The 13,383-nt window shown below is 27.7% G+C and overlaps 1 protein-coding gene across 1 annotated transcript; it reads left to right on the top strand.

The window, feature by feature from the left end:
• The first annotated feature begins 9,275 nt into the window (after positions 1-9,275).
• LOC112779932 (loganic acid O-methyltransferase) lies at positions 9,276-13,174 on the top strand. Its single transcript, XM_025824281.3, has 4 exons — positions 9,276-9,449; positions 9,595-9,714; positions 11,845-12,513; positions 12,598-13,174. The coding sequence occupies exons 1-4, from the start codon at positions 9,330-9,332 to the stop codon at positions 12,949-12,951; spliced, it is 1,263 nt and encodes a 420-aa protein (XP_025680066.1). The 5' UTR covers positions 9,276-9,329; the 3' UTR covers positions 12,952-13,174.
• Positions 13,175-13,383: the final 209 nt, after the last annotated feature.

Below are 13,383 nucleotides of genomic sequence, written 5' to 3'. Positions count from 1 at the left end.
TTCTTTTTTGCATGGATTATTGTATATAAAATCTTTTATCTGTTTGTCTTTTTCTTTAATATAATTTTTCAAATCCTCAAAAACTTCTTTTATTTCTACACTTTCTGTTGTTTCTAAATATCTTTTTAATTTTTCAACTTCATACTCCATTTTTTCTTTCAATAGTTTTAATTCTTTTAAGTCATAATATGGTTTTCCAGGCATTTATAAATTTTTTAAGTTTCTTTCCAACTTGTTTATGTTTATTCTTATTTCTATCCTTTTTATTATAAGGTCATTAATTTCGATCTGAATATTATTTAATTCTCTTTTATGTTCCTTTATTTTACTTTTTAATTTTTCCGCCCTTTTTCTTTTTATTTTATTTTCTGGTTTTTCAATCTTTTTATACTTCATTATTTATTTTAGAATTTCTGCAAACTCTATCATCGATTCATCACTTTTTTCCAGAGATTCTATTAATTTCTCTAGTTCTTCAACTTCTCTTTTTAACTTGTCATAAATTATTTTTAGAGCTTCGAATGCTCTTTGATTTATTTCAGAAAACTGTAAATAATTCAAACGATTTTCTCTTTCAAAGAGCTCTTGTTTCTTGTCTTGATAAGTTACATATATTTCTTCTCTATTTATTGTCATAATTTAGTGTTTAGAGTTTCATTTAATTTTTCGACCTTTTTTGTTAATTCTTTTATTTCAGAATTTTCTTCCTTAATTTTTAACTTAGATAAACTTAAAGGGCTATTAATTTTAGATTCTCTTATTTGAAAATTCGATGAAAATAATTTTCCTGATGGTTCTTTTAATAATAGAACTGGTTTTCAATAGCTTTATATTTTGGTATTTCTGTTTTTACAATTTTCTGAAATAATTCATCGACATAAATTCTTTCTCTGTTTTTAAATATTATACTATGATGGCTATTTGTTAAAGCATAATTTATTGCATATGTAATTGAAAATGGTTCATCATCTTGTTCCATTAGATTCTTTCTGTGAAATTTATAAGCCAAACTTATAGATCTTCCAAGATTTTCAGTTGATAAAGGTATAGCATATCCAAGATGGGCGTTGAATTTAACATTTACATTTGCCAAGTTTCCATGAACAATTCCAATTATTTGGTCTATTGGGTCATCAGTAATTCTTTTGTCACAGATTGCTAGGCTTATTGGTGAATTAATTCCTTTCATATATGTAGATTTGATTAAGACTTGTATAGTACTAATATGAATCCATCCAATTTTAGATCTTTTTTGTTGATCCTTAATTTTCTCGATCTGTTTACTTATTTCTTCATCATTTATCAAAGCTATTTCAAGTTCTCCATTGGCGGATTTTATCTTTATAGGGGCTTCAAGTTGAATTTTTCCATAGTATATTATATTTTTCCTATTAAAAACTTCTTTTAAAAGGTTCTGTTTATTAAAATTTTCATTTGATTTGAGATTTAATTCTGTTTTTAGAACAGCCTGTTTTTCATTATCTAATAAAGCAGTTAATCTATAATAATCTGATTCTTCTGTTAATTCTAAACTTTCTAAATAATTCATAATTGAAAGACTAGGATGAAGATGTACCTTTCTGGAGAAAAACTTCCTTTATTTAGTATATTTTACATAAGGTGTTCTTATCTCCAGAGGGGAGATTGTAAATACTAACTCCAGAGGGGAGTTTAGAACTATTTTTCCTAAGGGAATTCTTCCTCAGACCATAGAATCGCCTTGGCAGCTTCCTCCTTGCTCTCCTAGCATGTGAGTACTCTTTGCCTCCTGCTTTCTATTTTCTGATAATTCTACAATTGCCTAAGCAACCTATTTATAATGGTTGGGTCTGATGGACAATTCCCATCCTTACCCTTCTTATGACGTCATTGCTTACGTCATTGTTTATTATCTTGCACCAGATACATTGTTGGTGCTCTATGACCTAAGTGCTTACGTCACTATGCAATAATGTTGAGAGATGCTTCAGATGTGCTGTCTTCCTCTTTCATTATGTGACCTTCAGATGCGTTGTCTTCTTCCTTTATCATGTGGGTTGATTCCGTTTTATTATTGCTTTCTTCAGATAACTCTGAGACGCATAGCTGGCACTTGTGGTCTTCTCTGTCTTTTATCAAATAGCAGAGATTCCTCTTTATCCCTTCAGGGAGCTTTTCTAAGAGTCCAGATAAGTTGTAGAATGCTGATTCAAATTCCACTAAGAGTCTCATCTCTCTTTCTTCAATTTCATTCCTTTTACTAGACACAAGCAAAGTATTTCTGCTTTTATAATTAATTCTTGTGTGAGATTCCCTTGTTATCTTTTGAGTTCTTTCGAAGACCCTTGCTAGTGTGCTGGCTAGCCTTCCTTCATGACTGTAGATTGTTAAATCTTGAACTTGATCAATTGGTTGAAAATTTCCTGGGAAGACGGACATGAATATTACTTGGTGTGCTGGAACCAAGCATTCTTCTTCTTCATTAAAAATAGGTTGACTGTTCGTAAATTTTAGGGATATATCCCTTGGATTTACGTTGTCAATCATATTTTTAAATCTCTTCACTGCATCAACGAATCCTGCAGGAAACTCACTAATAATTTTTAGATCATTAAAAATTAAAATTGTATCAATTAATCCATACTGGAAAAACTGATAGGTGTCCGATGAGGATGCATCTGGAAATATAACCAGCTTTGTTAGCTGTTCTTTGGCAATAGGATAATATCCCAAAATTGCTCTTTTTTCTTCAGTCCAGTTCAGGACTATATTAAGGGTTTCTCTGAGATTTGATCTACAGACCCTTTTCTTTTCTTTGATTTCAGCCCTTGTAGGAATGTTTCTTATTATCCCTGTTCTCTGGGTTTGAATTGGAGCTTTATCTGCTCTTTTTAGGGTTTGCTCTGGATGAAGAGCTTCATATTCCCTGAAAGATTCCTTTGCTTCTTCCAGTGTTAAAAACCCTCCTTTATGAATTATCCTTGATTGATGTGTAAATGGTGCTGCTTTTTCCCAGGCATCATATACTCCTTTCATGGGGCCATTATAAATTACATAATATTTTTTATCTTGGGTGGATTTTTTGATAATTTCAGCAATTGTTTTATTTTCTGGAATATTTTCTTCACCTGATTTATCCACCACGCTTAGCTGACTGAGCTCTGATGGTTTTGGTTGTTGTGTTGATTTCATTGCTTCGATGGCCTTCTTGAGGGATTGGATCTGTGTCCTTATTTGCTGACAATGCTTGCATTTTTCGAGTTCTTGTTCATATTTCTGAATTTCTTGATCTAATGCGTTGTAGACGAACTCCATTCTCTTGTTAATGTATCTGCAATAACATTTTTGTCACCCTTAATATATTCAATTTTTATTGGATATTGTAACAAAAATAATTGCCATCTTACCAATCGTCCATGATTATAATCAACTTTTAAATTATATCGTATGAAACCTGTTAGGTAGCTTGAATCTGTCCTTAATGTAAATTCTCTGGGTAATAAATCAATTTTTCATTTCTTAAGAGATTTAATTGCTGCTAGAGTTTCCTTTTCATGAGTGGTATATCTCTGTTCTGTTGGAGTAAAAGTCCCTGAAATATACCTGCAAAGTAATTCCTTTGGGGAATTTTTAGAATCTAGTGATTCTTTTCTTTGCTCCAAACTTTTTATAGCTTTCTTAGCTTTTAGACATCCTGACCAGGTTATGTCTGAAGCATCTGTTTCTACTATTAAGTAGTCATTTTCTTCTGGAATATAAAGTTCTGGAAGTTTTTCACATAATTCTTTAATCTTTTGAATTTGCATACTATCTTTTTCATCCCATTTCCATTCTTTTTTAGTACTTATTTTTGGAAATAAGCTTTTAGTGTATTCTGTTATATTCTTTAAGAATCCTTGATCAGAAATATAATTTATACACCCTAAAAATCTTTGTAATTGTTTTCTATCTTCTATTTTATTAGGAAATAAATTTACCTTTTCTAGGACATTTGGCTGAAGTTTTAGCTTTCCTTGAGTGGATAGAATTAATCCAAGAAACTCTATTTCTTGTTTTGCTATTCTTGCTTTCTTTTTGCTAAGAACTAATCCTTTTTCTTTACATCTTTCTAGAACTATTAATAATTTTTGAAGATGATCTTCTCTATCCTGTTTTGTAAAAATTAGTATATCATCAATGTACACTAAAACAAATTCATTTAACTCTTTTAGATTTTCTTCCATAAATCTTTGATAAATACCTGGAGCTTGTTTTAATCCAAATGGCAATACATTCCATTCATAGAGTAACACACTTGTTGATTCTTTTGTTGGACAAGTAAAAGCAGTTAATTTTTTTGTTTCTTCGTCTAAACGAAGTTGCCAATATCCTGATTTTGCATCAAGAGATGAAAACCAAGTTGCACCTTTGATTTTTTCTAAAATAGAATCTTTTCTTGGAAGTTTATGAGCATCACCAATAGTTGCTTCATTCATCTTCTTATAGTTAATAACCATTCTTCGTTTTCCCCTTTTAATTTCATTATTGTTTTCGACATAAAAGGCTGGAGCCGCATGAGGACTTTTACTTAATCTTATAATTCCTTTTTCCAAAAGATCTCTACATTCTAATGAAAACTCTTCTCTATCTCTTGCGGAATAAGGGATTTTATTTGGAACATTTATCTCTTTTGTAGGATCTTTTAATTTAATACTTACTAATTCGTTATTTGTATTTTTAATATCTAAAGGATTTTCAGCACAAATTTCATCTAAAAGTTCTTCTATCTTTATTTCAAGATTATTTTTTGGGATATTTATCTGAAAGTATAAATTTAAATAACATGTTTCTAATATAGAAAATATCTTAAATTTTAAGATTTTATCTATAGTAGTAGTTGGTATTTTTATACGTTTTGATTTTTGATTTATTGAAGAATCGTGTGGAGCTTTTAAAACTATATATGTTAATTCTTGAATGAATGGATGATATAACTTTAAAAAATTATTTCCTATGATAAAATCCATTCCAGAATCTAACATATATATAGATGGAACAATGAACCTATAATTTTGAATAAAAATTTCAACCATCTCTGCTTTTTGGTCAATTTTATGTATTGATTTGTCAGCTATTCTAACTCTTAATGGTTTCTTTAATTTTTTCCAATCAAGTTTTATATTCGAACTAGCAAAGCATTGTGTTGCTCCAGAATCTATGAAAGCATTTATAAACTTTTCTGTTATTTTTATAGTAATAAATGTGGCATTATTACTCAGTCTCTGAGTCTGTTTCCGAGACATATTCAAAAATATAGTCTAAGTTATCATCAGATTCCTCTAATGGTTCCATGAAACAGGACTTAGCAATTTCTATTTGTTTAGTAAGATCTTTTTTATCCTTCTTTTTCGGGCACTCATTTGCATAGTGACCTTCTTCTTGGCAATACCAACACTTACAATTTTCTTTTTTATTTGGGCAATAGTTACTTTTTTGTCTTTTGTTTTTATTGTTATCTCTCCTTCTAAAATACCTCTTTTTTCTCCAGTTTGGATAGTATTTTCTTTTTCTAAATTGATATTTTCTTTTTCTTTGAAAATTTTTATTAAGACCATATTTTTGAGGTATCTCTTCATTATCCTGACAGCAAATTCTAATTATATTTGCAAATCTTTTTTGAGTTGCTTCTTGCATACACCGTTCTTTTATTTCCTCTCTTATTGCAGATGTTGCCCCACCAAAATTATTTCCAATTGTTCCTCTATTTATTTCTCTTATAAATCTTCCCATTATAAACTCATTAGCAGGATATGGCAATTTTGTTATATACATACTAAGATAATGATTTTTATCTTCTTCTTTTAATTTGTAATAATGTATTCTATATTCACATATATAAGACTCCACATTACATAAATCATATATCTGAATATTAGCTAAATGGTTTTTTGCTTCTTGATATTCTTTATTATAGACTTCTTGTTTATGATATATAATATTTTTTCCAAAAAATTCTTTATATAGAATCATCATTATATATAATATCTTATCATAAGCTGTTGTTTTTGTTGCTAATTCTTCTATTATTTGGTTTTCTATTGATGTCATATAATCTCTTATAGTTCCTTTAGTATGAAACCCTATGTAATTCCAAATGTCTCTTCCAGACAATTCACTAAGTTTTGGGTTGGTAAAGGCTTCTAATAAAAAGGAATTTAACCAGTTTTCGAAAATTTCTTTTTCATTCTTTTTACAGTCTAAATCGAGCATTCTATCTCCTTCCATTTCCTGGATTTTAGGAACATATTTTGATGGTATTTTTGTATATTTTGAATCTTTATTTATAAATCCTTTTTTAAAAGCATAATTATCAAAACCTGTTTCCCATTTAAATTGAGATTGATTATCCTTAGATGTTCCAGCTTCATTTTTTACTTGTATTGGAATTGCTGGTTCTTCGTCACTTGAATAATCTAGGATGTGTTCTTCATTTTCTATATTTTCAGGATTTAATTCTTCTTCTATTTGAAATCCCTGTTCCATAATATTATTTTCTTGAGCCATTTTTAATTGTTTAAAAAGCATTGTAACTTCTTCTAATTTTTCTTCAATATTCATAATTTTAGTGGTGGTTTTACTTTTAAATCTGTTATGTTGATTATATTTTGAAATTTTTCTTCTTTGGGATTCTCTTTTTCCTTATTTCTCTGAAAATTTATGGATACTAAAATTTCTTCAAGCATGTCTACTATAGAATTTAATTGTGGGTTAAAGGTATGATAGAGATGTGGTGAATCATTTCCATGATAACATTTTTTAGAAATTCCGTGTGAAGAATAAGTTTTTTCAGGTTTTTGAAGTCCTTCAATAAAACTTATAGTAAAATAAAGATTTTGAGAGAAATCATTTTGTATTGATTTTAAGAATTCGGTGTCATTACAGTTAACATTAGTTAAAATCATTAATTTTTGATCTATTAATTTTGATAACTTAATTATTTCTTCTCTTAAGTCTTCTAATTTACTTTTTTCCATTAGGTGACGCTTTTCTTTGTGAAGAGTTACGGTTTTAGGTGAAAAGTGTGGCTTTAGAATGTGTGGTTAAGATTTTGCCACATAGACAAATCTTTAAAATTGCATCTGTACCTTAAAAATGTCCTAATATTCATATAAAATATGTATTTGGATTTTTTTTTAATTAGAAGAGTAATTAATTGTTGTTAACAAAAACACTAATATTAAAATAATAACGTTTACCATAAAAAAAATATACTGCAGGCATCACGAAATTGTACCAATAATAAGTGTTTTGAAATCAGTTATGGTAAAACTTTTAACCTTTTAAAAAAATTAATACAGCACAAAACATTGAAAATTTTACAGTTTGATAAATACTTCGATAAAAATTTTATAACTATCGTTATATAAAGATATTTTTTATAATAATTAAACGGTACATTCTTAAGAAGTTTTTGATATTTTCGTAGAAAAATATTTTTAATATCTTTATTAGAGTTTGTATATTTTTAAGAAATTAACTTAGTAAAAATAAAAAATTGCAGTATATACAAATAAAATAATGAAGTTTTAAATTTAAAAATAACAGATTTAATATATATAATAAATAATGGAAACAGAGAACCATACTCCCCCAAATAATGCTCATATTCCTGATGGGGGTAGGGATAACAACAGTCAATAACAAAAAATTGATAAAATAAATAAGTCTGATAGACAATAAAAATTATGAATAATATAAATATAATATATTATATTTTAGGTTTACTAAATATAAATAAATTTAATTAATTTAAAATAAAAAATTTAAAATTAAAATTAATTTTTTAATCTATTATTTAGATTATTTAAAAAAAGCATTGTTCAATTGTTTTTCGATATTTTCTCTTTAACAAAATAGTAACGCATTCAATAATGCATTCAATAATACATTAATTTAAAGTTCATTATTTATATTAAAAGTCATTGTTTATCTTAAAAAACCGTAATACTTAACATTTTATAATTTCCGCAGCCGGCTGCTGTTGACAATGAAATTACTTGCTAGCATGTCTGACTTCCAGTAACGTCCATGGCTCTTCACTCTCATTAATTTAAGGATACACAATGTTATCAGTAGAAAAAAGTTATTAAATACTTAATAAATATATTTTAAATTTAGAATTTATAATTTTTTATATAATTATTTAGTTACTAATTTTAATACGTGTTTTTAGTTAATTTTTTTATTAATAAAGCATATACATGCATGCAGTAGTTTCACATTAATTAAAATTAATGTGTTGATAAACGTTCTTTTTCCTAACCAATAATGTTCGGATTTGAACATTAAGACATTGAAAAGTTGACCTGTTAGTATGATCTTTAATATTTGACCGTCCGTTGAATTGAAAAACGAGGTAGTAAGTATTTTACAAATGATATTTTATGATGAGAAATTCATGGCAAACCATCAAACTAGCCTAGCGGTTATTGAACGTGGTTGAAATTGCAATGTATGTTTTTACATTTTAATATGAATTTTCATTCATTAATTCCTTAAACTCCTAAAAAAATGCAATCATGTTTTAATATGTTTATTATCCAACTCATTTTTAATATATTTTAACCTATATTTTATACATATAATTAATTTGATAGCTATTTTTTTAATAATATTCATAACATGATTGTATAAATAATAAGTAAATTATATGTGCGACATTTTTGACGAAGAAGATGACAAATAAATGTTGCTCCTACCCTCCTTCTACACATGCAATGCAAGTTGGCACGTGGTTAAGACTTAAGATGGCTTTTAGTTTAACTGTACAGGTAGATTTTGAAGATGGTAAATAAATTCCCCGGCAAATTAAATAATATTGAGTAAAATAAAAATTCACGTGAAGTTGATAGTTAAGACCGTTAGATGAAAATTTATTTAAATTAGTCAAATCATTTAACCGCTCTTAGTTATCAATTTTATGTGAAGTCAATTGAGGTGCAGTTCACTTTACGTGAAGTTGATAGTTAAGACCGTTAGATGAAAATTTAGTCAAATCAGTCAAATCATCTGACCGCTCTCAGTTATCAACTTTATGTAAAGTCAACTGCACCTGAGTTTCCACCATTGTTAAATCATCTAACGATTTTTAGTTGTCAATTTCACGTCATTTTTACCCTTAAAAAAAATATAAATTGTTAACTTCTTGATGGTTATTCAATTTTGTACAGTGTTAATTTTAATGCAATTAATTAATGATTATTATTGATTTGCTGCTAGGGTCTATATATACGAGACACTTGTGGTGAAGCTACTTCATCTTCAAATCCATTACTTGTTATACACATCATTGTTAGTTGTTGCACCACACAATGACGAGTCTCATGATAAACCACCCTATTAATTTCATGGCAAGTAGTGTTATTAGGACACTCTCACAATCACAACGTATGCAACTTCCAATGTTACGCCCTACTAGGATGCATGCCTTGGTGAGTTAATTATGCCATCGACATATATAGATTTTCTTATAATTAACATAAATTGTTTACATTATTTTATTTAATTTGGTGATCGAAGATGCATGTATATGTGTTTGATATTTTGTGTTTTGTTTTGGATGGCCATCATCATCAGTCCATTAAAAGTGATCTTGAGATAATGAGGCAGCAGATGGTGGTGGTGGATGATGATGAATCATATGCAATGAAAGGAGGCGAGGGTCCTCACAGTTATGCCAAAAACTCCATTATTCAGGTAATTAATAATAAGCTAATTAATTAATAAATTTAATTTTGATACATTTTTAGTGTAAAATTATTTTACACGTATATTCAATTAGATAATGTTATATTAATAAAAATAATTATTTTTTATATTGATCATATGAATGATTATTTAAAAAATGGTTGTGATTGTACGAATATATATATATATATATATATATATATATATATATATATGTGTGTGTGTTGCGTGCATTTTTTTCATAAAATTATTTTACACGTGTATTCAATTAGATAATGTTATATTAATAAAAATAATTATTTTTTATATTGATTATATGAATGATTATTTAAAAAATGGTTGTGATTGTACGATTATATGTATGTGTGTGTTGCGTGCATTTTTTCATAAAATTATTTTATAGGTGTATTCAATTAAATAATGTTATATTAATAAAAATAATTATTTTTTATATTAATCATACGAATGATTATTTAAAAAATGATTGTGATTGTAGATTTTATATATATATGTGTGTGTTGCATGCATTTTTTTCATAAAATTATTTTACACGTGTATTCAATTAGATAATATTATATTAATAAAAATAATTATTTTTTATATTGATCATATGAATGATTATTTAAAAAATGATTGTGATTGTACGATATTATATATATATATATATATATATATATATATATATATATTGTGTGTATTTTTTTCATAAAATTATTTTATACATGTATTCAATTACATAATATTATATTAATAAAAATAATTATTTTTTATATTAATCCTATGAATGATTATTTAAAAAATGGTTGTAATCGTACGATTATATATATATATATATATATATATATATATATATATATATATATGCGTGCGCGTGTGTGTTGCGTGCATTTTTTTCATAATTGATAAGACCAATATAATTTCTCATAACTTAATGCATGGCACCAATAATAATACTATATTAACATTATCAGACATGATATACCATCCATATATTATATATATGGGAACACGATAGGTTCAAAGGAAAGAAAAATCTAGATACGGATAGAGTAAGATATAAAACAATAAATGCATATAATATAAAATTATTATGAAAAAACAAAACTATATGATATTTTATATGAGATTATTATCTTGACTAAAAAAAGAAAAAAAACTATAAAACATTATATAAAAAGATATCCCGTGACATTTTAAATCTTGTCATACACTATATGTATAATAAAATGCATTTATTTATTTATAACAATAATATAACCTCTATTTTTATTAGTAGTTGGGCTCCTAATTTCATATCTCAAAATGTTAATGGATCAACATTTTTAGTAGAAAGCATATTGATTAGTGTAGCTCATTTGATTAAGCACAAATATTAAGAGGCTAACATACAAAGAAAAAATATAACCTCTTAATATTTGTGTTTAACATAGAATTCATTTTTTTACACATTTTAATAAAACCTCCTATCAAATTCTATTTTATTCCTCTAGATAATACCAATTAAGAGTTATTATATTAAACTCTATATCTAGAAAATATACATCATTGATATTGGATAATCATTATTAGTTTTATTATAGATAAATAAATTATACATAAAATATTTTATTTGAAGATGATAGATAAAATATTTCTCACACATATTATATTTAATAATTGGGTAAAGTATATTTTTTGTCCCTAAAGTTTGATAAAAGTTTTAAAAATACCCATAAGTTTTATTTTGTTTCAATTTTGTCCCAAAAGTTTTCGATTTGCATCAAATATACCCTTGACGACTAAATTTTCAAAAAATTTAAGACCGATTCAACAACAATTTCATAATAACAACCCCTCAACACAAGTAAATCAAACATAATTTTCATGCAATATTATTAGATTGGTCTTAAATTTTTTTAAAATTTAGCCGTCGAGGGTATATTTGATGCAAATCGAAAACTTTTGGGACAAAATTAAAACAAAATAAAACTTAGGGGTATTCTTGAAATTTTTGGCAAACTTCAAGAACAAAAAATATACTTTACACTTAACAATTTAACTAAATATATTAAATCAGCTAACAGTTTTTTGACTATTTTTTGAATGAATTCAATTTATAATTACAAAATAAATCCGAAATGTATGTTTGTTTGATTGCAGAAAGGTTTGATTGATGGCAGTAAAAGACTGATCCAGGAAGCCATATCACAAAGCTTTGATCCCAAAGAACATATTCATGGAAATGATGAATCATCAACACCAATTTGCATAGCAGACTTAGGATGCTCAACAGGACCAAACACATTCTTTGCAATGCAAACCATAACTGAAGCAATACAACTCCAATTCCAATCACATGGTCTTGCTTCTCAAATCCCAGACATCCAAGTCCTCTTCAATGATCAAGTCTCAAATGACTTCAACACACTCTTCAAGAACCTTCCCCAACAAAGAATCTATTATGCAACCGCTGTTCCTGGCTCTTTCTGTGGACGCTTGTTTCCAAAGCAAACACTTCATTTGGTTCACTCTTCTGCAGCACTTTGCTGGCTCTCTAAGCTCCCCAATGAGATCACAGACTCAGATTCTAGTGCTTGTAACAAAGGGAGGATTCATTACACTGATGCACCTAAGGAAGTGGCAGATGCTTATGCAACTCAGTATAGGAAAGACATGGGGAATTTCCTCCATGCTAGAGCTCAAGAACTTGTGGGAAATGGGCTAATGCTACTTCAGTTTCCTGTGTCTAATGTTGTTCTTGATTCAGATGTAGACCCTGCTAAAGTTTTTGAACTCATTGGAACTTGCCTTGTGGATATGGCCAAAGTGGTAAGAAGAATTAGTAAACCTTTATTTTGTTACATATCTTGAAGAGTGAAAAACAAATTGATTGATTAATTATCATTAATGCAGGGAGTGATTAGTGAAGAAAAAGTGGATTCATTCAATGTGCCTTTGATATACCCTTCTGTCAAGGCTGTGAAGGAAATTCTTAGAGGATGTGATGAATGTTTCAGCATTGAGTGGATGGAAATATTGGAATTCAAGAACATGGTGTCATTGCCAACTGTGCAAATATTTGTTTCATGGTTCAGAGCTGCGCTGCAAGGGATGATTGAGAAACACTTTGGAGCAGAAATAGTTGATGAGCTTTTCGAACGCTTTGCCGAGAAAGTTAAGGAATTTCCAGACATCATGGACAAAGATAAACTAAAACTTGATGTGCTGTTTGTTCTTCTCAGGAGAAAGAACAAGCCAAGGCCATAGGCTGTGTTATTCAATGTGAACATCATCAGGTTTAATTAGTAAATGGGGATATAATAAAGAGTTGGTTCCATTCTTGTACTACTAATTATCTTAAACTGGATATTAATGCTATATTTGAATTTTGCTTAAATATCTAATGGTTTATTAGAGGTTCAAAATTTGTATCAAGTCAATAACAGATCAAAGTGGCTAATGATGTTTACTTGCAATTTTCAACTTCAAATTCTCTGGTGCCGTTAAATATATGTCATAAAATGTACAAAACGTAGATGATACATGATTAGATGATCAAATACGCGATTATTTGTCGTTCAATCCACGTTCTTTGTGTTATAAAATATTACGAATAGTAATAATAAAAATATGCTAATGAAAAAAATTATTAAAATTTAGCAATCACACATAAAATTAATTATTTTATTTTATGCTAAC

Source organism: Arachis hypogaea, chromosome 19 (genome assembly GCF_003086295.3).
Source record: "Arachis hypogaea cultivar Tifrunner chromosome 19, arahy.Tifrunner.gnm2.J5K5, whole genome shotgun sequence".
NCBI classification, from domain to species: domain Eukaryota; kingdom Viridiplantae; phylum Streptophyta; class Magnoliopsida; order Fabales; family Fabaceae; genus Arachis; species Arachis hypogaea.
The sequence above is the reverse complement of the archived record's forward strand: the minus strand, read 5'-3'. Positions and strand labels throughout refer to the sequence as shown.

Coding starts and splice junctions, on each gene's coding strand:
- LOC112779932 (XM_025824281.3), top strand. CDS start 9,330: ATGACGAGTCTCATGATAAACCACCCTATTAATTTCATGGCAAGTAGT. Junction 9,450..9,594: donor CTACTAGGATGCATGCCTTG/GTGAGTTAATTA, acceptor CATCATCATCAG/TCCATTAAAAGTGATCTTGA. Junction 9,715..11,844: donor CCAAAAACTCCATTATTCAG/GTAATTAATAAT, acceptor GTTTGATTGCAG/AAAGGTTTGATTGATGGCAG.